Raw genomic sequence first — 25,285 nt, 5'->3', positions numbered from 1 at the left:
CACACCGAACTGTCAACCACCGAACTGAACTCGATAAAACGTTCACACCTCTCATCGACGCATCATTGACCACCAATCAAACACGCGGAAAAGCGGCAACAATACGTGCGATACATTTCGACTCCAAACACGGACTTCGGGCGTTTCATGGATTTTTTTATTATGGATAGCCTCTATATTATATGTAAATCAAAAATTGATAAATAAAATTGTTTTTAATAAAAATCACATTATCTTTACATATAACTTGATAATTTTAATGTCTTAAGTACGTGTAAAGCTAAAAGATACGATTATTCTTAAAGATGACACAAAATTAGCTATTATATATGCTATTGTATATCAAATAATAGAGTTGATTAACATCAAATCAAATAGCAGAGTTGGTTACATCGTTTTGAAGCTTTTCAATTTTTCGTATATGCAATTTGAATAATGAGATACGTTAGATATTATTTTCATATGTCTAATTTATTCTTAGTGCTAGCGTCTTTGAATTTTTAAGTTTAATCTTTTTGTTGATCAAAATGACGTAAGTAATAAAAATTTATGTTAATATAAAGTGACAGTTGATAATTGTAATATGTCGATATTTAGTTTTTAAAATGATAACTTTTATTGCACCGACTGCTAATTAAAAATTTAACGCATAGTACGATGCACAATTTACGATCTGATCACTAGTTTAAATACAATAGTATATGAGCTTTAGTAAAAAGGCCTGATGCTCTCAAGAGTGAATGACATTCGTCTCGAAGACCAAATGTACGCTATGAACGCGAACAATTGAATGAAACGTGTAAATTTGCGTTATAAAAAAAGGCGACAGATACGCATGCGCGACTTTCGCGCGAGTTATTCTCTTGAGTAATTTTTCCCTCTTTTTTTCTTACGATAAACACTCATCGAAATTACTCCGCTATCAAATCGATCGCATAATTGGGGACTTTATTGCGAGAAACATTGTTAAATTATGGATATTTTACTTTTACCGCGTTGTATAGTCGTGTCGGCTTGCCTTACATGAAATTATATGCAATTTATGTTAAAATTTACACCAGAAGAGAAAAGGAATAAAATACTTGGTCGATCAATGGAAAAAGAAGGGGATGTGTGTACTTTCGTTACTTCACTATCATATGCGTCCCAGACGTCGCATGAAAATGATCCGTCTCGAGACTCAGTATTTTAATCTGAATAGGATTCTTCTGCTCGCTGTTGGCCTATGGCCCTATCAACAATCAAACTTCACTCGTCTTCAATTTATTTTTTTTTCTACTATTTTAACTACAAGTCTTATATTTCAGGTAAGATTTAATTATTAATATATAAGAAATTATTGTAAAAAGGCAATCTTATACCACACATGTAACTTAAATATCTCATAACTTAAATTGGAATAAAATTGTATTAATTAGAAATTTTATACGTGTACATAATTATAAGTTTTGATTAAAACTTTTGAATTTATGATTTAATTTTATATATTAAATAATTAATATATATTGTTAATTTATATATATATATATATATATATATATATATATATATATAATCTATATTGACATCCTAATTATTTATTTACATATAATTTGTTTTTATAAATAGAATTTTCTGGCAAATATAATATTATAAAAGTTATTTAAAATAGATTCAACAATATATAATAAAAGAATTATGTATGTGTGCGCGCGCGCTTACGACTTCAAAAAAATATTTTTTTAATACAAATTTGTAAGTAAAATTACTATTTACAGTGTACACCATTTATTTCACAAAAATGTACTCCGGATTTAGTCGTCAAAGTTTTATCTTCCGCATCTATCTTTGCTTTTATTGTGATAATGTATAATACGTTTTGTGTCAATATCGAAGCTGTAAGTAAATGATTTACAAAGTTGAAAGTTTACTGGATAATTTATGAGTTGACAACTTACTTACACACACAATATACAACACACGCGCGCACCCACGCACGCACGCACGCATGCGCACCCACGCACGCACGCACGCACGCACGCATGCGCACCCACGTACGCACGCACGCACGCACGTATGCGCACGCACACATGCACGCACACATGAACACGTACATTAAACAGGAGAGAGACAAAAATATTTTAGTCGAATAAATTTCTGTACGAACATTTTTTTCTACATGTCACCGTAATACATATATAAAAATGGTATATAAAATTATTTAAAAAAACAGATGAAAAATTTACTGGAGCAGCTACAGCATACATATAATGAGGTGAAAGACAAAAATGAATTGGCTATCATAAACGCATATGGATACAATGCCAAACAATGTACCGCTGTATTTACGAGTAAGATTTTTTTAGACTATCAAATACGGTCACATTTCCTTTTCAATTCGCAAAATCTGTTCGATTTTCAGCAGAAAATCGATTCAGATACAATATGCAATAGTCTTTCTATATATTTCACATATACATGTATGATTTATCAATGATGCACATCTATCAAAACATTTGTGATACATACGTATTTGTAATGTTCGGTATTAAATAGAGATGTAAAAAATTATTTTTTTTTCCAAATAAAAAAGAGCATGTTTTTTAAATAAAAGGCATGTTAAAAAGATATGCTTTTTTTATTAAAAAAAAAAATGTTTTTCTTTATTTTTAAAAATCTAACATTATGTTTTGTTATATTTTGTTAATATTTAAAAAAAAGATCTTATATTTTTAGTTTAACTTTTCCGAAATTAATTTTAATGAATTAGTGAGACCTTTGCGGCAAATTACATCAAACACAATATGATTCAATTAATCTAATTGAAAATTATCTGAATTATATGTTGATATTGCATTAATCGCAAAAATTGATTTTTTAAAATAACGTTTGAAAAAATAAATTAAAAATGACTTTAGTTTTTGTATTATATCAAAATAATGATTAAAGTACATCTTTTAAAACTACAAATAAAAAGTTATTATAAATTACAAATAAAATTATAAATTATTATAGATACAAAAACTGTGTGTGTTTTTATATCTATAATGAAGACAATTTCTTCACATTAAATTTTGATTTGTTTTTGGAGAATAATTAAAAATATTAATTACATAACTACATAGCGAATTGGAATGCGATTTACATTTAGTAGTGATTAATTTAAATCTATCATCTATAAAATTAAAAACAAAGGAAACTTAACACTTGTAATAATTAAAATATCAAAATGTAATTATCTAAAAAAAAGGCTTGTTCTTTTTTCAAAAAGACTATATATTTCTATAGTAACAAGTACACTTTAATCAAATAAAATTGTAGAAAAGGTTCAAATGTGCAATCAATTACACAATATAACAAGCTGAAAATTATACAAATTAGAAGTTTGCACATTTCTTCCTCATCATTTTATTTCGCTCACAAAGCTAAAGCTCCTTAAAGCAATCGGGTTTTTTAATTTTGGCTTCCTCATAGAGGAAAATATCTCAAAATTTGCGAAAGTTAAAGCGTGTACGGACATTTTCCAAAACATTCAAAATTTTATAAAAAATGGACTCTTTCAACGATTTTCACCAAATTCAATACCGGGGTGATTACGATAACTGTGGCCCCCTATTTAAAAGGTCGTTTCTGAAGACATTTTTGACGATGAACACGGAAAAAATAGTAAAAAAAATTTCCGTCCAATAGTTTTCGAGATATATCACTTTAAAGTATTGGACATGATAATAAAACTTTATAAAAACGGACCCAACGATGTTAACCTTGATATACAATATGTTGTCAAGATCATGATCCTGAGTAACTTTTCCTTATAACTTAATCGGCGATCTCTTATAATTTTTGAGATATTTAAAGTTAAAGTTTAATTTGAAACGAAAATTTGGTTTGGGTTATATAATGTAACCCAAACCAAATTTTAGTTTTAAATCAGAAATAGGTTTGGGTTAGGTTATATCTTCCGGAAGTGGAGCCCTCTCGTAGGGGGGGGGGGGCGGAACCCACTGCGTCCACGCATATACTTTACAATGCGAAGCGAGGAAATTAAAATAAATAAAAAAATTAATCAAATTTTAACAAAAAAATGTCTATATTTTGAAAAAATATTGAATAAAAAATAAATCAAGAAGATACTCGCGACAGTGATCTTCACAATATATGTTAAGGTCAAGGTCATTGGGTCCGTTTTGTAATGTTTTATTATCATGTCCAATACTTTAAAGTGATACATCTCGAAAACTATTGGTCGGAAATTTTTTTTACTATTTTTCCCGTGTTCCTCGTGAAAAATGTCTTCAGAAACGACCTTCAAATAGGGAGCCACAGTTATCGTAATCGTGCCTCAATACCAATTACTTTAATGGAAAAAACGTTGGACTAAGTGCATTAGAAAGGGACTATTTTGAAAAAGACTGTGTATCAGATAACGAATCGGTCTAACGTTTTTTCCATTGCAGAAAGCAGTCTTCAGAATCATTCTCCGTGAGCCTATTTAGAGCACACGTCATCCATTTTATCTCCGCTCGTGACTCCCAATGACTTCACGTCTTTCTTGATTTTGGGGAATAGAAAAAAGTCAGGGGAGCCCTAACTGACTTCCTCTGATTTTTTTCTATTCCCTAAGATGAAGGAAGGCATGAACGATCGTCACTGAGGGTTACGAGTGGAGGTGGAATAATTGAGGCGTGTTCTAAACAGTCTCACGGAGAATGATTTTGAAGACTGCTTCCTGCAATAGAAAAAACATTGGATCAAGTGAACAAATACATTTTTTTCTGTAATTGTAATAAACATTTTCTACGAACTTAATTGTCAATCCTCGTACATACATTTTTTAGAAATATAATTTTTCGATGTTTTGAAACATTTTGAACATATGGGCACAAAAAAACTCGAAAAAAAATTTTGTCACGAAAACAAAGCTTCTATGAGGAAGCAAAAATCGATCATAGTTGACTTAATAACAATAAGTTAAAATATTTATAATGCATGAATGAGCTTGAAATAGCATAAACCAATTCAGAACAATCATATGACAAAAATTTGAATAATAATTGTTCTCTAACGCTTCTAGTAAGTGGTATTTGCAGCCTATCTGTTCTTATCGTTGCTGAGTTTTGGTCGAGAATCCTCGATATTATATCACCAATGAATGTATCTCAATTGCATAGCTTACCGATTATAATGGAATATTTCATTGATCAAGAAAAATATTTCTATTGGATTCTGCTACATTTTAATGTATCGCTCTGCATCGGAATAACTGCACTGATAGGAATAGGGACAACAATTATTGCGTATTTTCAACATATGTGTGGTATAATTAGAATTTCCAGGTGAGAAATAAACAAAGGATTACAAAGCTTTGAATCTTCAATAAACTTCTCTTGTTATCTTGAACAAATCTAATGTTTCTTTCACAAAGGCAGAAAAATATACATAGTTTGATAGATATATTAATTACAGTTATCGTATTAAACGCACCGTGCAAATTAATACGTTAAAAAATGATAAACTTAAAAATGAGATTTTAATGCAAGGAATAATTAGTACCGTAGAAATTCATCGACAAGCTATAAAGTTAGTATTCTTATTCGACGATATACATATATATATATATAGTGTATATATATATATATATATATATATATATATATATATATATATATATATGGTGTATATATATATATATACATAGTGTGTTCCATTTTAAAAGTTCCACCCTCATAACTTTTCAGGATTAACGTTTGAAGAAAAACGACTCGGATAAAAGTTGTAAGGAACAAAGGGGACTATCTAATAGGGACCTTGGATTTGATATTAAGGATCATTTTCAAGATTATTTGAAGGTCAACTTCCGTTTTTAAACGAAACCCCCTATTTTTCAATACATATTCTTGTACAATAGCTTACCTCGAGAGCTTTCCAAAACACTATAATAAAGTATTTATTTATTAAGTACTTTTTAAGTTATTTTATATTTTAATCTGACATATTTTGGTATAAAAAATTAAATATCACGTATATATATATTTATATGTATAATATTTATTTTTCGATAATCTTACCGTAATACTTCTATGTACAGAATAATGAGACAAATCAATTAGTATAAAAAATAATTGTTTTTAAGAAAATTATTTACAATGTATTTTTTAAAACAATTATTTGTTTTTTCTGGCACTAATTGATTTGCCTCATTATTCTGTACATAGAAGTATTACGGTAAGATTATCGAAAACTAAATATTCTACAAGATATTTAATTTTTTATATCAAAATATATCAGATTAAAATATAAAATAACTTAAAAAGTACTTAATGAAAAAATACTTTATTATAGTGTTTTGGAAAGCTCTCAAGATAAGCTACAAGAATATGTAATGAAAAATAGAGAGTTCCATTTAAAAACAAAAGTTATCTTTCAAATGACTTTGAAAATGACCTTTAATGTCAAATCCAAGGTCACTGTTAGATAGCCCCCTTTGTTCCCTACAACTTTTATCCGAGTCGTTTTTCTTCAAACGTTGATCCTGAGAAGTTCTGAGGGTGGAACTTTTAAAATGGGACTTTAATGCGCACACACACACACACACACACACACACACACACACACACACACACACACACACACACACACACAAAAGTATATAATATTTCTAATAATATCTTTTGGTTTTTAAAGATTATCCGAACTTTTGATATCCACAAATGAGAAAATGTTCTTCTGTTTAATAACGGTCGGAGTGGTCTCTTTGAGTCTTAATCTCTTTCGAGTAAGTTTCGTGTTATGTCTTTTATATGTATATATATATATATATATATACATATATACAGGATGGGGCATTTATAGTAACGTGGGCATATTTTTCGGAAATGAAGTGAGATATCAAAAAATGTTTCAGACAAAAGTTGTATGATCTCGAAGAGGACATAAGATGGTGCCATTAGTTTGACCTTGACTAGATGCTTGAAGGTCACATGAAGGTTATCTTCAATTTCTTAAATGGAACTATCTACTTTTCATTACATATTCTTCCAGTTTACATCTAGAGCTTTCCAAAACCCTATAATTAAGCACTTTTTCTGTAACGGCAGGGCCGTTACTACGGCGAAATATATATATATATATATACATATATAGATACCTATGTCCGCCTCGCTTATTCTACCCTGCTCCGCCTATCCTGTTTGCACGACCACCGCGCACGCTCTCTCGCTCGCTCGCATGCCACACGCACCGTCCCGCTCGCGCTAGGCGCGCTATCTCGCTTGGCATGCGCACTCGCTCTTGGCACGCTCTATCTCTCTCGTTCGGGGTACCCACGCGGTATCGACTCCCACCGCCGGACCGACGGCGCCCAGTGGGGGACGCCGGCCGGGTATATAAGCCCGGCCGGCCAAGCATCGGGAGTCCAGTGCACGCTACTCTGTACATATCTATCTATATCTATACTGTGTTCTTGTAAGCTTGAGTCTCCCCTCCTTTCGAACCCGGACACCGACGAGTCGATCCAAGCGTCGAGCGAGGTGACCGCGTTACATTTTATTAAGTACTTTTTGAGTTATTTTATATCTTAATCTGAAGAAAAAGTATGTAATTATTTACAACGTATTTTTTAAAACAATTATTTGTTTTTTTACACTAATTGATTTGTCTCATTATTCTGTACATAAAAGTATTACGATAAGATTATCGAAAACTAAATATTTTACGAGATATTTTATTTTTTATATCAAAATATGTTAGATTAAGATATAAAATAACTCGAAAAGTACTTAATTATATAGTTTTGGAAAACTCTAGATGTAAGCTGGAAGAATATGTAATGAAAAGTAGGTAGTTCCATTTAAGAAATTGAAGATAATCTTAACGTGACCTTCAAGCATCTATTCAAGATCAAACTAATGGCACGATCTTATGTCCTCTTCGAAACTATACAACTTTTGTTCGAAACATTTTTTGATATCTCACCTCGTTTCCGAAAAATATGTCCGCGTCACTATAAATGTCCCAACCTGTATATATATATTTCACTATATGTATATTGTGTATGTGTATTCATATTACGAAAAAGTGTATTTTTTTCTCTCCCTCTCTCTCTATTTTTTTCCCTTTTTCCTGCTGATATCTTTGATCTTGTAAAATATTTCTTTTTATTACATTTTTGCTTCCTGGTAAAGAAAATTTTGTTTTCGCGATAAAATTTTTTTTCAAATTTTCTATGCCAATGTGTTTAGAATGTTCCAAAACGTCGAAAAATCATATTTTTTAAAAATGTTTGTTTGTAAGTATGTATGTATATTTACCCGAGTGGAAATTGATCTAGCCAATGTTATTTTACAGCTAATGGCTGTATCACGCAGGCTAGATATGTTATCTAGCCATTGACTAGCTTAGTATTAGCTATAATTTATGAATAATTCTTCGCTATCTAGTACTTTTCTAACCCCTGCACAGTAAATATTATATTAGATGACGCTAGAAACTTTTAAAAATTATCTAGCCATTGTCTAGCCACTATTAGTTGAAAATTTGTTAGCATTTGAAAAATGAAGTTATGTCATTCTTGCATAATTTTTCTAATAACTGTTTAGTGATTATCTAACCATTAAGTATTATAAATGGAGTTCGAAAATATCTAATGCTGTCTAGTGTTTTTTTAGCCTCTGCATAGTAAATATTGGAATAGATAGCGCTGGAAAGTTTTAACAAATTTAACAGCCGAATAAAATTTTAAATATATTTTTAATTCTAAATTTTAAAATATTAAATATTATTTAGTAATACAAAAAAAATTTTAACTTTGTATTTTATTTTTATTTTTATTATATTTTTATTATATATGACATATAAGGAGAATTTAAATCTGTGTTATTACAAATACTCGATAGCGTAGTAGATAGAGTGAAGAACTATTAATCATGGAGTACCAAGTTCAAATCTTTAGTGGTGTAGAAATTTTAAATGACAAAATTTAATATAATTACATATGCTTCTCAGGGATTACCACAGATATCTAATAAAAATGTAGCAATTAATAATAAATTAGTAAAGAAAAATTGAAATCTTTTTTTCATATATATTTTTAATCTAGTCCAGGACTAGTTTTTCTAACTTCGCTATGAGATAATTCATTTATGGAATACCTAGATTTTCTAAGCGTTACATTACTAGACAGGGGCTATATAAGACACATATTGGCCAGTTAATGGCTGGATGCCAGCGTGGTTAAATTTCCACTCGAGTATGTATGTATGGAATGTATTGTACAACCTTTCACTTCCTCAATTTTTGAGATATCAGGTTAAATTGTTTTACATAAATAGAGTACGATTAAAGGATGGTTGATATTGAATTTGGTGAGGATCGATGAAAATGTTCATTTTTTATAAAATTTTGAATTTTTTGGGAGATATCTGTTGTAACTTTCGCAAATTTTGAAATATCTTTCTCTATGAGAAAGCCAAAATTGAAAAACCCGCTTGTTTTAAGGAGCTTAAGCTTTGTGAGTGAAATAAAATGATGAAGAAGCTGTATGCAAGTTTCTAATTTGCACAATTTTCATCTTGTTTTTATGTTTATTACATTTTTATTTTAATCATTTAGATTTTTATCTTTGTATCAATCGTAATCGTTCAATTAATAAGCTTTATGGTGAATAATGTTTAGAGAATGCAAGAAATGCAAATGGAAATCCGTTATAACCACGATCTTGTGTTTTAGATTTTTCAAATCGCATCATACGGAGATGATATAATGGAAATTTTATTTCCTTTTATAAGTGTAGCTGTTACTATCTTAGCAATGTTTATAGCCAATTATGTTACGCAGGATTTAACAGATATCAATGATGACCTCTTTGTTACCGTGTAAGAATCATTATTTTAGATAAGTTGTATGAAATCTTGTATCTTAAAAAATGTTTTATAAAATGCTGAGAGATCAATGTTGTTGCGTCGAAATATATGTTTATGCTATTTTGTCATGATTGCGTAGGTATAACATTCAGTGGTATAAAACTCCGTTACATATACAGAAACTGATACTATTTCTACTGCAAAAAGGAACTAAAAAATTTACTATAAGTGTCGGTGGACTATTTATCGGATCGTTGGAGTGTTTTGCCATGGTAAATATAATAAATATATTATCATAAAATACATACGAGGCAACATATGTTGCGTATTATAGTGTTGCGTGCGTCCCTGCGTGTTTCGTCTCTACGTGTCGTCTGACCGGTTGGTGTATCCGGTTTTAGGAGATCATGTCCTTAGCATGTTGTTAGGAGGATTGTTATTAAATAATGGCAGACATTTTGTGAAAAGAACCGCCATTTTAGTCTGGCGACAGATGTAATTCCATGTTTTGGTATTACGATTACCGATATTCTCTGATCTGTGTTTTGTGTATAATTGAGTTCTGTGTTATTATTAAAGTTTCTTTTGTTCTATTTAAAAGAGTATTCTTTATTTACAACATGATACGCGAATGCGGTTGTGTCCGCGCGTTCGAGATATTTAGAGATTAACCCGCGAACTCAATATTTTAGAGGCTCGTCCGGGATTGAGCACATAACGAGCTATGGCTACGGGAATCAAGCAAGATTTAACAACTAGAGTTACAACATGGAAAAGATTTCGAGCTGCGACTCTGTTTTGTGCCGTAGATCCACAAATGATTACGGCGTTACAGGCTGCGATGAGAGAAATTCAGGAACTTTGAAAGGAATGGCTATAACAGCAAACCGAGTTTGTAGCAATGCTGCGTCAAGGGGATGAGGAGCTATGCCGATTGAAACAGAGAATATAATTTCAGAATAAATTCTATCAGTAATAGAATATTAGAAAATAGAGACGAAAAAAATCCCGCGAGAGATGACTGATTAATTATTCATACTTTTATATAGTTATCTTCGCAAAAACATTTTACTTTGTATAAAGTGAAGTTTCTTGTTTTGAACGAGCGGAATGAAGTTTTTGGAATGATGAACAAACTATGAGAAAGGAAGACTGTCTCGTCTATGATTTTTGATCCGTGGTTTTGTTGTGCGGACGTAGGACGAATGCCGAGATAGAGACCTGGGGAGTTCTCATATGAGGATGTTGGGTTCACGGTTGATACTTGATTGACTCCTTCTTGTCCAAAGATTTCCCCTTGTTTTGAGATACAGCATTTAGAATATTTCCGGAAGTCGAGCGGAGAACGAGAAGCATCGAAATGCAGAATTAATAAGTACATCGATGTTTGATTGGATATTTATCGTGTCGCTCAGTAACTTGGGCAAGAGTTCAAGATAGAGCAGGAAGATTCATCAGAATCCTGGAGTCGACGTTAAAGCACATTGGTAATCGATTGGATCAATAAAGCATGTTGCTCGGTAACTTGAGCAGGAGTTCAAGGTACAGCAAGAAGACTTCTCGGAATTTCCGACTTTCGTCAGAACCCTGGGATTGATGTTGGATTATGCTGATAGTCGATTGGATACAATATGGCGAATCACTTAGTAACTTGGGCAGAAGTCCAAAGTAAAACAAGAAGTTTCGTTAAGGATTCTAGACTCGAATGAAGGCGCACCGAGGAAATAAATTTCTCTGCTTTTGATTATCGGGACGACGATCTTGAAAATGGTGCCTGAGAACTCCCCAAAATGTTGCGTTTGTGGGTTAATCTCGAAATATCTCGAACGCGTAACCGGCACTCACGTACCACGTCATAAATAAAGAATACTCTTTTAAAAGGAATAAAAGGAACTTTAATAATAACACAGAACTCAACTATATACAGAACACAGATCAGAGAATATCGGTAATCTTAATGACAGATACGTCTGCATATCCGTTCGGAATGACATCCGTCGCTAGACTCAGATGACGGCTCTTTTCACAAAATGTCCGCTGTTGTTTTACAACAACCTCCCAACATGCTAGGAGATAATCTTCTAAAGACCGATACAGCAAGTTTAAAAAATAATCGGTTATATTACGCAATACAACGCAGAGACAAAACACACAGGGACGCATGCAACAATATTACAAATAAATGTTACAGTTGGTGAAAGCTTCGGTTTCTTACTTTACTGTTATATATTCAATGCAATAATAAGGCAAGTAGAAAAATACTAATAAATAAATAATAGCAAATAAATTATACTATAAAAGAAATTTAATTAATTAAACTTTAATATTACAATTATATTACATTGAAAAGTTAAAAATGAATTTATTATTAATCTCAGTTTGGTTTTAAATAGTCTTAAATAGTGTCTCCTAATAATCTTAAATAATAATAAAAGATTTTTTTTTTCTGAAATTATAAATATATTTAATTAAAGATATTACATAGATTTTCAATACATCATAAACTTTAAATCAAATATACTGATACAAATTTACTTAATGTTACATTATTTTCAAGTTTTATTTTAACTTTTATGATACATGTATTGTCACATTACTTTTAATGAATAATTTACATATTGTTGATATATTTGCCCAACATGTTTTAAAATAAGATAAAATATCAAGATTTGAGAAATAAAACTGTCTTCAACAAAAATCGTTTTACATCTTTCAATATAACTTGATAATTTAAATGTTTTATGTATGTAAAACTAAAAGAGATAATTATTCTTAAAGCTGACACATAAAATTAGCTATTATATTAAATAATAGACGCTATATATCAATTAACAGATTTGATTAACGTTACATTATTTTTAAACATTTTAATTTTTCGTAATTTGTATAATGAGACGAATACTCAGCAAGTTAAATACTATTTTCATATGTTTAAATTATTCTTAGTGCTGGCGTCTTTGAATTTTTAAGTTTAAGTTTTTTGTTGATCAAAGTGACGTAAGTAATAAAGATTTATGCCAACACATATAAAGTGACAGTTGGTAATTGTAACATGTCGATATTTAGCTTTTAAAACGATAACCCTTATCACATTAATTGTTAATTAAAAATTTAACATATATATCATGCATACAGATCTTATGAATTAATTTAAATGGTATGAGCTTTACCAGAAAGGCCCGTTTTTGCTCTCAAGAGTGAAGAGACCTTCGTCTCGAAGATCAAACGTACGTCATAAGTGCGGACAATAGAATGAAAGGTGTAAATCTACGATATAAAAGAAGTGGCGAATACGCATGCGCGACTTTCGCGCAAGAAATTCTCTTTGTAAATATATTTTCTTAAATAACATCAATTTTCTTGAATAACACCCTGAAATTATTCCGCTATCAAATATCGATCGCATAATTAGGGATTTTATTGTGAGAAATACTGTTAAACTGTGGATATTTCAATTTTGCTACGTTTTATCGGTTGTATCGGCTTTGTGTTATACAAAATTATATGCAATTTGTGCTAAAATTTACACCAGAAGAAAAAAGGATAAAATACCTGGTCGATTAATGGATAAAGAAGGGATGTGTGTACTTTCGTTACTTCACTATCATATACGTTCCAGACGTTGCAAAAGCATGATCCATCTCGAGACTCAGTATTTTAATCTGAATAGGATTCTTTTGATTGCTATTGGCCTATGGCCTTATAAACAATCGAACCTTACTCGACTTCAATTCATTTTCTTATCTACTATTTTAATGACTAGTCTTATATTTCAGGTAAGCTCTAATATAATAATATTATTAATATATAAGAAATGAAAAGCATGCAAAAGAGCAGTATCACATATATAACTTAAATTAAAATTAAATTGAAACAATAAAGGCTTTTACGAATGTATCATACAAATGTATCATACGATGAGGAAAATAATGAAAATTTATCACTTAGCTTCTTATTTACATCAGATTATGTTTAAAAGTTTTCTAATAATTCATAGTAATGTTTCAAATAGCTTCAAATTGGTAAAAAGCTTTCAGAGAGATTCATATTAATTATAACTTTAGTCTAATTTCATTAGACGTCATTTCTCTTTTTACAAATATATTATACTTATTGCGATGAACAGTGTGTCGGATAGATAGAATTATATTTCCGACAATTGTAAGATTTTTTAATTTTTCTTAGCAGTTAGATTTAACTTTCTTTAAATTTTAAATTCAACTTTCTTTACATTTAATGATGTTATTTACCAACAAAACTTTGATACATCCAGCTCCCCTCTGTCCCCGATCATTATGGACATTGTACCGCAAAACTGAGAGAAAAAAGCATTTAAGATATTAAAGTTCACGTTCCCCCCCCTCCCCCCTTCCTTTTTACTTTAGATATGTGAATGATATTGTTCTTGCTATTTTGTCCTCTTTGATCGATTATACACATTGAATATTTTTAATTAATTTATTTCTATTTCTTTACAATCCACATTGGAAATGGGAACAAACAATAGATTAAATTTTCTGGATATCATTATGATTTTAAATAAAAACCGTATAATATATGATTAATTTCAAATCAACTTTTTTCGGGAAGATATCTAAACTTTTTTCCCAACATCCTATTTGTCAGAAAAAAGATACAATTACTGGTCTTATTGATAAAGCATTTTTACTCTCACACCCAAAGTTTAATTTCAAGAATATTGAGTTTGTTATAAAAATTCTGCTTGACAATGGTTATCCATTGAAGCTCATCTTTCAAATCTTTCAAACACGTTTTAAAACATTATTCAATAATTCAAAGAATAGGAAAATAAATATTTATCCAGTATCAAAGGATAAAACTATAAATTACACAGTTATATTAAAGTATACGCTTTTCCTAAAGCTTTTTGCAGCAATATCGTTTACAAAATTAATTGCAGTAATTATAACGCTTTATATGTCGGTCAAACGGGCAAACAATCACACACAAAAATATCTGAGCATCGCAATCATATTAGATGGAATACGACGAACCATTCTGTTTTAACAGATCATAAATTAGAATGGAATCATGATTTTGATTGAGACGGTCTTGAGATTTTGGATCATGAGAGAGAATCTTTGCTTAGAAAATACTTAATTTCTGAAATAGTGTATATTAAAAGGCAAAAAATAGCCTCAATTTACAAACAGACACAGAATGTTTATATCATATTTATACACACGTAATCGATAAGTTACCGAAACTTTAAATGTTACGCCATCTTATTTGTAAATACTTCACTGTATTTATTTTCTTTATGTTATGTGCGATATGGACAGACTTGACAGTCTCATAGATGCAAGTTTTGCGTTTTGTGTCCGTTGCCAGCGCGTGCGGAGGGGATACGCGCACAAGCGTAAACTGTATACACGTAATGCGCAGAACTGTCTGCGCATTATACGTTTACGCTTGTGTACGTATCCCCTCCACACGCGCTGGCAGCGGGCACAAAACGCAAAACTTGCATCATTGGACACTCTGTCTCGAGCGTTTGATGTAGCATTTGCCTTTTGAAAGTATGTGCGACTCATTCTTGTTCGTTATAATTTTTGTAATCATATGTTTGCGATTCATTTCTGACATCACATTTGAACAGTTCGATTTCTGTTCTTTATTTACTTTGTAATTGCACTGAAGATGATCAAAAAAAGGATCAAAACGCAATCGCTTTTTATTATTAAGTCTTCGCTACTTTGTTATGTTAATATAATTTCATTGTAATAAAATTTATGCACAAATTACCACGTTGGCTTTTAATTGCCTTTTCTCATCTTCGTATGATATAACCCATACAGCACAGAACATTGCAGCAGCATTGCAACAATATTGCAACATTGCGGCAATGTTGCAATGTTGCTGCAATATTGCTGCAATGTTATGTGCTGTATAGGAACTTAAATATTTTACAATCTAGATTGGAATAAAATTGTATTAACTATAAATCATAACTGTATATAGTTATAGATATTTGCATTTATGATTTAATTTTATAGTTTTATCTATATTGACATTTTAGTTATTGTCGCTCGTTGTTTATTAAAAAAATTATTAACAAAAAAATTTACTAAAACCATAAATATATTGACTGGATTAAGGATTGAGCATTGCGAGGTAAACAAACGCGCGCCCGCTGTAGAAAAAGAGATACTATATGGGAGGGCTATGTTTATCTTTTTCTTAGCATCTCATTGGTGATTTTTTATATGAAGGGGGACAAAATCAACAATGAGATGCTAAGAAAAGAGACAAAATAGGCCTCCCATGTAGTACTTCTCTTTCTACAGCGAGCGCGCGTTTGTCTATCGCAACGCTCAGTCCATTCTATATGTCTATAACTAAAACGTAATTATTATGATATTATATACATTTAATATAGTGTACCTTAGCATCTTTATTTATTTATACATATATGTATAGTAAATCAAACACCTGGGTAGGGAAAAGTTCCGCCCCTTCGTCTACGCCCTCACCTAGAAAAAAACTAACCTCTTCCGCGTTCCATTTCCTATACATAAATGAATAAATGTTTTACGTTATACTCTATTAAATACACATGGTGTTTGAAAATTATATATAATTTGTGAAAATTTTTTTGTTAATAACTTTTAATAAATTTAATAATTTTAAATGAAAATAAAAAAAATATAATAAAATAAAAAATATGTGCATGCGTGAGTGCGAGTACGCTTATGATTTTAGGAAAATAATTTTTTATTACAAATTCGTAAGTAAAATTACTATTTACAGTGTACACCATTAATTTCACAAAAATGTACTTCGGATTTTGTCATCAAAGTTTTATCTTCCGTATCTACCTTTGCTGTTGTTGTGATAAAATATAACATGTTTCGTGTCAATATCAAAGTTGTAAGTAAATGACTTACAAAGTAGACAGTTTACAAGATAACTTGACGAGTTGACGGCTTAATCAACATATACATCAAACAGAAGAGAGAGAAAAATATTTTAGTCAAATAAATTTTTGTACATACATTTTTTTCTATATATTGTTATACATATATAAAAATAGTATTTATATAAAACACTTTTATATATGTATAAAAACGGTATATAAAATTGTTTAAAAAAACAGGTGAAAGATTTATTGGAGCAGCTACAGCATATATATAATGAGTTAAAAGATAAAAATGAATTTGCTATCATAAACGAATATGGATACAATGCCAGGCGTTGTACCGCTACATTGACGAGTAAGATATTTTTAGATTATCAAATACGGTTACCTTTCCTTTTTAACTCATAAAAGCTATCAAAGTTTTAGCAGAAAATCGATTCTAATATAATATGCAATAAGCTCTCTATATCACATATATATGATATATCAATTATGTCTATCAAAATATTTATGATACATATGCATTTATAATGATCAGTAATAAATAGAAATGTAAAAAAACTTTTTTCGAATAGAAAACAAACATTTTGGAAAAAACATGCCTTTTTTTATATAAAAAAAAAACCAAATTTCTTTTTTTTAATTATTTTTTAAAATTCAAATATAAAAGCTATATAAATTCCATATAAATAAATCAAACATGCAGAATAAATAGGCAATAGACTAGCGCAATAAATCGAGCGCAAACAGTATTATTAATTACATATATTAGATATATACTGACTGTTTGATACATATTCTACTCTTGAATCAATTATTAACTGAGTTTTTTATACGCGTTGAAAATGATTCTAAAAAAATCCGAAACGTACGCTTTTATTATTGCGTTTTCTATGTAGATATAATCTAATCATAATTTTAACGTACTAACTGTTTGATACATATTCTACTCTTGAATCAATTATTAACTGAGTTTTTTATTTAGATTATATCTACATAGAAAGCGCAATAATAAAAGCGTACGTTTCGGATTTTTTTAGAATCATTTTCAGCGCGTATAAAAAACTCAGTTAATAATTGGTTCAAGAGTAGAATATGTATCAAACAGTCAGTAGATATAATCTACATAGAAAGCCCAATAATAAAAGCGTACGTTTCGGATTTTTTGAGAATCATTTTCAGCGCGTATAAAAAACTCAGTTAATAACCCAGACAGCACAAAACATCCTCAGGATCATTCTGAATATGTCCAGGACGGTTTAGGACATTTGTAAGATGTTTTAAGATATTATTATAAATATATTTATAAAAATTTAATATGCATACATAATTATTTTTAGTTGTGTCGGCTATTTAATATAATTTAGAAATCTTAAGTATTATAATAAGTATTAATGTCCTATAAATGTCCAGTGGAAAACCCCTGGATGTTCGTAGGATATATCTGCCCTGTCTATTATATTGGATGTCTTTTGGATTTCCAGAGGACATATACATTTGCAATTAATTGTTAACATTAATTTCGTTTAATATTAATAATTGAATTTGATGCGCACATTTTCATATACCCAAAATTATTATTTATTTAATATTTCATGAGAAATGTTACTGTTCGCAACATTCCAAAAACTTTACAAACAATAGTATTCAATCGCTAGTTCGTTTGTTTACCGCTATGCGACACGCGAACTCGTATTTGAGATTTGGTCATGAGAATTATATAAAGCTTGCAAAGAGCAACTGACAGGAAATTACAAATGTAATTATTTTTTATCAGTTCAATTTCTGATGCAATCCCAACATAGGAAATTCAGATATTGGATTGTTTAGAAAATATTACACAACTCAAATTCGGGAGCCAAACCTAAAATATTCATGTACAGCACGAAAGCCTCAAATATTAAAGAACGGTGAACTATTTTTAATATTAGATTTTTAATATTGGCAGTAAATAACAAAACATAATTTTAATTTATATTTAAATTTTTAAATTTGCACCTTGAAACATACGAAAAATATCCCTAACATATCCTATAAAAATCCTTAGGATGTTCCACAGGATCTCCCTGGATTCTCCAGAGGTTAATATACGGCTATCATTTATTCTTCCTCAGGACATCCAGAGGAGATCTGAGGATTACAATGGGATATCCTGAGGATATTCTACATGTATGTCCTGGATGCCCTTTGGACGTCCTAAGGACATCCTTGTGCTGTCTGGGTTATTTTGCCTTTTTATGTGAATTATTTGAATCTATGGATTGCGAAATGAATTTAATAAGAATGACTATTCATTTTTAACGTACTGTCTGTTTGATACATGTTCTACTTTTGAATCAATTATGAATCAGATTTCTTATACGCGCTGAAAACGGTCCTGGAAAGGTCCTGAAAACGTACGCTTTTATTATATTGCGCTTTCTACGTAAATTGTATTTTTTTAATATAATACTATTTTTGGTCATATTTTTTGTTAATATAATAAAAAAAATGTTCTTATAGTTTTAACCGATTTTTTTTGAAATTAATTATGAGAAATGAATTAATGAGACCTTTGCGATAAATTACATCAAATATGACAGGATTTCAATCATTTTCAGTTAATCTAATTGAAAATTATCTGTATTATGTTGCGCCTGGTATTGAATTAATCACAAAAATCTCATTAATTTCATAAAATAATATTTAAAATACAAATCAAAAATATAAGAAAACTTTTAGTTTTTTTTTATTATATTAAAATAATGACTAAGGTATATTTTTAAAAACTACAAACGTAAAATCATTAAAAATTGCAAATAAAATTATAAATTATTATAGATACAAAAACTATATGTGTTTTTATATCCATAATAAAGACGATTCCTTTACATAAAATTTCGATTTGTTTTTAGAGAATTTGTCTAATTAAAAATATTAATTACATAATTATATAGCCAATTGGAATGCAATCTACATTTAATGGTGGTTAGCTTAAAGCTATCATCTAAAAGATTAAAAATAATGAAAAATTAACTTGTCTAATAATAAAAATATAAAGTTGTAAATATTTGAAAAAAATAAGACTTGTTAAAAAAAAAACTTCATTTCTATAGTAGCAGGTATATTTTAATCAAATAAAATTGTAGAGAAGGTTCAAATGTGCTCAATTACATAATATAAAAATCTATTACAGGGTTAATATCAATATGTTAAAATTTATAATGTATGAATAAGCTTGAAATAGTATAAATTTTAGAAAAATTATATGACAAAAATTTGAATAACAATTACTCTCTAATGCTTTTAGTATATGCTATTTGCTGCGTACTTGCTCTTATCGTCGCTCAGTTGTGGTCGAGAATTCTCGATATTATATTACCAATGAACGTATCTCGATCGTATAGCTTACTGATTACAATGGAATACTTTGTCGATCAAGAAACGTATTTCTATTGGATTCTGTTACATATGAATGTATCGCTTTGCATCGGAGTAACTGCAATTGTGGGAATAGGAACAATTCTTATTGCGTATCTTCAACATATGTGCGGTATGGTTAAAATTTCCAGGTGAGAAACAAACATAATATTACGAAGTTTTGGCTGTTCAATAAAATTCTCTTATTATTTTGAACAAATCTAGTGTTTCTTTCACAAAGGCAGAAAAATATACATAGTTTGATAAATATATTAATTACAGTTATCGTATTAAACGCGCCGTGGATATTAATATATCAAAAAATAATAAACTCGAAAATGAGATTTTAATATTGCAAGGAATAATTAGTGCCGTAGATATTCATCGGAAAGCTATGAAGTTAGTATCTCTATTCGATAATATATACATATATGAGTATGATATGTCAAATATTATTTTTTAATTTTGTAAGATTGTTCGAGCTTTTGGCATCCAAAATTGAGAAAATGTTGTTCTGTTTAATCATAGTCGGAGTAGTATGTATGAGTCTTAATCTTTATCAAGTAAGTCTCTCGTCTTACATCGTTTATATCCACTATTTTTAAACAATACTTAATATACATATATTTCACTATATATTATACATATATGTGTACTTTATATCACGAAAAAGTGTATTTTCTCTCTCTCTCTCTCTGTGTATTTTTGCTTCTTTTTTCTTGTTGACATCTTTGATTTTATAAAATATTAATCCTTATTACCTTTTTATTTTTATCAGATTTTTATTTTCGTATACAGTCGTAATCGTTCAATTAATAAGCATTATGCTGAATAATGTTTAGAGAATGTAAGAAATACAGACGCAAATTTGTTACAACTGCGATCTTATGTTTTAAATTTCTCAGATTGCATTATCATGTGGAGATGATGTCAAGGATATTTTATTTCCTTTTTTAAGCGTAATTATTAGTATCTTTTACATGTTTGTAGCCAATTATCTTGCGCAAGATGTAACAGACCACAATAATGACTTCTTTGCTACTGTGTAAGAAATATTGTTTTAGACAAATTGTATAAAATCTTGCATCTTAAAGGATGTTTTATTAAATGCGGAAAGATCAATGTTGTCGCGTAGAAATATATAAATCTATCTTTATACGATTGCATAGGTATGACGTTCAGTGGCACGAAGCTCCGTTGTATATACAAAAACTAATATTATTTCTGCTGCAAAAAGGAAACAAAAAATTTACTATAAATGTCGGCGGACTATTTGTCGGATCGTTGGAATGTTTCGCTACGGTAAATATAATAAATATATTATCAAAATATACATACGAGGGGCAACATACACAGTGCATTAAAAAAGTTCGAAGACTTATATTTGTTTCATTACAAATATATAATTTTATACGAAACATTATTTTGTTAAATAAAAAATTTAATGGTTTCGTTGCATTAAACCATGTTGTTTGACGGAAAAATAACTATTATTTGGAATAGTATAATTTATTCGCTTACCGCTATGCGGCTATACTTCACTATACTCGTATTCAAGTTTCTGTCATAAGAGTATATGGTATGAATAAGGCCTGCAAAATGCGGCTAATAACATTTAACAACTATTTCTATCAGTTTCACTTCTGATACGATCTCTATAGAAGAGAATTCAGATAACGAAACTGATTTTTGAAAAATCGAACAGATAAATGTCCGATATTCATTTATTCGAATAGAAATTTCGAATAAGTAAAATTAAGTTTTTCTATATGCTATGATCCTAAGATGCTTCAAAGGATTTCGTTAGAAAGATACGGTAACGTGCCGTTTAACTTTATCTAACTTGTTTTAAGATTTATTTAAATTGTTAAAAGCAATATAATAAATTTTTTAAATAAAAGAAGAATATTGTTTGAAAGAATAATATAATGGTTTAAGTTGAAGAAAAAATGAAATTCATTCAAACCATACCCAGACAGCACAAAACATCCTCAGGATCATCCTGAATATGTCCAGGACGGTTCAGAACATTTGTAGGATGTTTTAAGATATTATTATAAATATATTTATAAAAATTTAAAATGCATACATAATTATTTTTAGTTGTGTCGGCTATTTAATATAATTTAGAAATCTTAAGTATTATAATAAGTATTAATGTCCTATAAATGTCCACTGGATAACCCCTGGATGTCTGTAGAATATATCTGCCCTGTCTATTATATTGGATGTCTTTTGGATTTCCAGAGGACATATACATGTGCAATTAATTGTTAACATTAATTTCGTTTAATATTAATAATTGAATTTGATGCGCACATTTTCATGTATCCAAAATTATTATTTATTTAATATTTCATGAGAAATGTTACTGTTCGCAACATTCCAAAAACTTTACAAACAATAGTATTCAACCGCTACTTCGTTTGTTTACCGCTATGCGACACGCGAACTCGTATTTGAGATTTGGTCATGAGAATTATATAAAGCGTGCAAAGAGCAACTGACAGGAAATTACAAATGTAATTATTTTCTATCAGTTCAATTTCTGATGCAATCCCAACATAGGGAATTCAGATATTCCTAATTCAGCCAAACCTAAAATATTCATGTACAGCACGAAAGCCTCATATATTAAAGAACGGTGAACTATTTTTAATAGATTTTTAATATTGGCAGTAAATAACAAAACATAATTTTAATTTATATTGAAATTTTAAAATTTGCTCCTTGAAACATACGAAAAATATCCCTAACATATCCTATAAAAATCCTTAGGATGTTCCACAGGATCTCCCTGGATTCTCCAGAGGTTAATATACGGCTATCATTTACTCTTCTTCAGGACATCCAGAGGAGATCTGAGGATTACAATGGGATATCCTGAGGATATCCTACATATATGTCCTGGATGCCCTTTGGACGTCCTAAGGACATCCTTGTGCTGTCTGGGTATTTTATTTAAAATAAATAAATATATTATTTGAAAATCAAACAATCATATTTGTTACTACAAACATTAGTATGGTTGGACCGTTTCAAGCATTATATTTCTTTTGGTCACAACAAAATTTATTAAATCCGAAGAAACTTCTCTCTCTGTGTACTGATTGTCCTATCTCTTGGCCTATACTGGGTCTAGTTATTATGCCTCTTGAGTCTGCCATATTTTTTTTGCCGCTGTTGAGTTAATAGTTTAAAGTTTTGCGTGCGTTCAAAATTTTTTAAAATTGTTGACATTGTCACGTTTTTTAAAATAGAATTGTGATTCAGATTTGTTTTAAATGTGGAAAAACTGCAACAGAAACATATTAAATGATGCAATATATATTTCATGACCCAGTGTAGGCCAAGACATAGCGCAGTTAGTACGTTCAGAAAAAAATCAATCCCCGAACTTTTTGAATGCACTGTGCATTGTAAATAAACATTACAGCTGGTGAAAACTTCGATTTCTTACTTCATTGTCATATATTCAACGCATTAATAAGGTAAGAACAAAAATAATAGCGAATAATTTATAATCTGACAAAAATTTAGTTAATGTAAACCTCAAAATTACAATTGTATTACATTTAAAAGTTAAAACTGTTTTATTAACTACAGTCTGTATTTAAATAGTTATAAGAGAGAGATCTCCGATAATACTTGGTCGTTCACGTCAAAATTGGAATTTAATTTTTAAACTGATAAAGAGACAAATTTATGACCAGTAAAGAACATTTATGAAGGATTTATCCTGACGTCTGAACCACTATAATACTTTTACATTTATATTACATTTTAAACTCATCTTTTGACTGAAGCGCCTATCAAACGTTCCTTTAACGGACCAAACAAATGGAAATCTGAATGTTTATAGTTTTTCCCTGGTTTTCTGGGAGATATGTGTTACAGATACATTTTCGAAGAAAATGCTGTGATGTAATTACGGAAATTACATTGAAAAATAAATATTATTTGTTGATTATAATTTTGTTTCTTTACCTGTCTATAAATTAAATTCCGGTTTTGACGTGAACGACCCAAGGATAAATACATATATTTAATTAAAGATATTACATAAATGTCACATTTTCAATACATCATAAACTTCGAATCAAATATAAAACATTGATACATATTTATTTAATTTTACATTATTCTTAATTTTTATTTTAACTTGTGTGATATACGTATTATCACATTACTTTTAATAAATAATTTGTGTATTGTTAATGCTTGCCAAACATTTTTATAGCTTAATTTTCTTTACGATAAATAAATTATGTGCAAATGAAATATCAATATTTGAGAAATAAAGCTGTTTTCAATAAAAGTCATATTATACCTTTAGGTATAACTTGATAATTTATATGTCTTCTGTATGTAAACCTAAAAAATGATGATTATTCCTGATTCCTAAAGATGACACATAAAATTAACTATTATACATGGTGCTCCCGTTAAATGGCCAAACTCGAAATATGAATTTAGGATCTCAAAACAAAAGAAAATTTTCCTCTGGGAGTATGCTTGCAAATGTTTCGTTTAAGAGGCATTGACTTCTTAAATCTTAAATTATAGAACTATAGGAATGAATAATATCGAAATAATCTAGGTTTATCCTTTTTATTGCTTTACAAAAATCAAAATTTAATTATGAAATATTTTGTTCAAAATGATGGCCTCCAGTTCGGAGACAAACATTGAACCTATCGATGAGAAAATGAATGACTGATTGAGAGATATTGTGCGTCTGTAATTTCTTATCCTCATCCGTTTTAATGATTGTCAATTTTGTTTTAGCTTTGTTTACAGTGCAAATATAAGCTTGTCAATGGCCTTCAAAACAAAAAAAAAAGACATTTCGGCATTATTCATTTCTATAGTTCTGTAACTTAAGAAGTCAATATCTTTTGAATGAAGCGTTCGCGAGCATACTTGAAAAAAAAAAAAAAAAAAAAAAAAAAAATATATATATATATATATATATATATATATTTGTTTTGAGATCCTAAATTCATATTTCAAGTTTGGCCGTTTAACTCCGGCGCACTCTGTATATCAAATAGCAAATTTGATTAATGTTATATTGTTTTTAAGTATTTTAATATGCGATTTATATAATGAGGCCCGTCAAATATTATTTTCATATGTCTAATTTATTCAAAGACGTGCTAAAACG

At 29.5% G+C, this 25,285-nt stretch overlaps 2 protein-coding genes across 4 annotated transcripts; both read left to right on the top strand.

Moving 5' to 3' along the window:
* The first annotated feature begins 1,110 nt into the window (after positions 1–1,110).
* LOC138933211 (odorant receptor 30a-like) lies at positions 1,111–12,121 on the top strand. 3 transcript variants are annotated; one of them, XM_070295775.1, is made up of 9 exons: positions 1,111–1,307; positions 1,758–1,877; positions 2,213–2,330; positions 5,054–5,315; positions 5,446–5,559; positions 6,664–6,754; positions 9,706–9,851; positions 9,979–10,111; positions 12,031–12,121. In XM_070295775.1, exons 1-9 carry the CDS (start codon positions 1,140–1,142, stop codon positions 12,079–12,081), a joined length of 1,203 nt encoding a protein of 400 aa, XP_070151876.1. In that variant the 5' UTR covers positions 1,111–1,139; the 3' UTR covers positions 12,082–12,121. The 3 variants fall into 3 exon arrangements, with proteins under 3 accessions (XP_070151876.1, XP_070151877.1, XP_070151879.1); XM_070295776.1 differs by lacking the exon at positions 12,031–12,121 and adding an exon at positions 10,649–10,942; XM_070295778.1 differs by lacking the exon at positions 12,031–12,121 and having other exon boundaries at positions 9,706–9,849; positions 9,979–10,033.
* Positions 12,122–12,885: 764 nt separating this feature from the next.
* On the top strand, positions 12,886–23,802 carry LOC138933669 (odorant receptor 9a-like). The gene is made up of 8 exons (XM_070296588.1): positions 12,886–13,615; positions 16,957–17,074; positions 20,009–20,270; positions 20,401–20,517; positions 20,591–20,681; positions 21,024–21,163; positions 21,288–21,420; positions 23,555–23,802. Exons 1-8 carry the CDS (start codon positions 13,403–13,405, stop codon positions 23,603–23,605), a joined length of 1,125 nt encoding a protein of 374 aa, XP_070152689.1. The 5' UTR covers positions 12,886–13,402; the 3' UTR covers positions 23,606–23,802.
* The last annotated feature ends 1,483 nt before the right edge of the window (positions 23,803–25,285 follow it).

This window comes from Polyergus mexicanus, unplaced genomic scaffold (assembly GCF_030449975.1).
Source record: "Polyergus mexicanus isolate NDT 795.1 unplaced genomic scaffold, iyPolMexi1.0 SCAF_5, whole genome shotgun sequence".
Taxonomy (NCBI): Eukaryota; Metazoa; Arthropoda; class Insecta; order Hymenoptera; family Formicidae; genus Polyergus; species Polyergus mexicanus.
The sequence above is the reverse complement of the archived record's forward strand: the minus strand, read 5'-3'. Positions and strand labels throughout refer to the sequence as shown.

What these genes read in the sequence shown, in the direction of transcription:
- LOC138933211 (XM_070295775.1), top strand. Translation starts at nt 1,140, where the DNA reads ATGCGTCCCAGACGTCGCATGAAAATGATCCGTCTCGAGACTCAGTAT. An exon ending in TTTGTGTCAATATCGAAGCT is followed by an intron (nt 1,878 to 2,212) that starts GTAAGTAAATGA and finishes TTAAAAAAACAG; the next exon opens with ATGAAAAATTTACTGGAGCA. An exon ending in ATGTACCGCTGTATTTACGA is followed by an intron (nt 2,331 to 5,053) that starts GTAAGATTTTTT and finishes TAACGCTTCTAG; the next exon opens with TAAGTGGTATTTGCAGCCTA.
- LOC138933669 (XM_070296588.1), top strand. Translation starts at nt 13,403, where the DNA reads ATGGATAAAGAAGGGATGTGTGTACTTTCGTTACTTCACTATCATATA. An exon ending in TGACTAGTCTTATATTTCAG is followed by an intron (nt 13,616 to 16,956) that starts GTAAGCTCTAAT and finishes TTAAAAAAACAG; the next exon opens with GTGAAAGATTTATTGGAGCA. An exon ending in CGTTGGAATGTTTCGCTACG is followed by an intron (nt 21,421 to 23,554) that starts GTAAATATAATA and finishes TAAACATTACAG; the next exon opens with CTGGTGAAAACTTCGATTTC.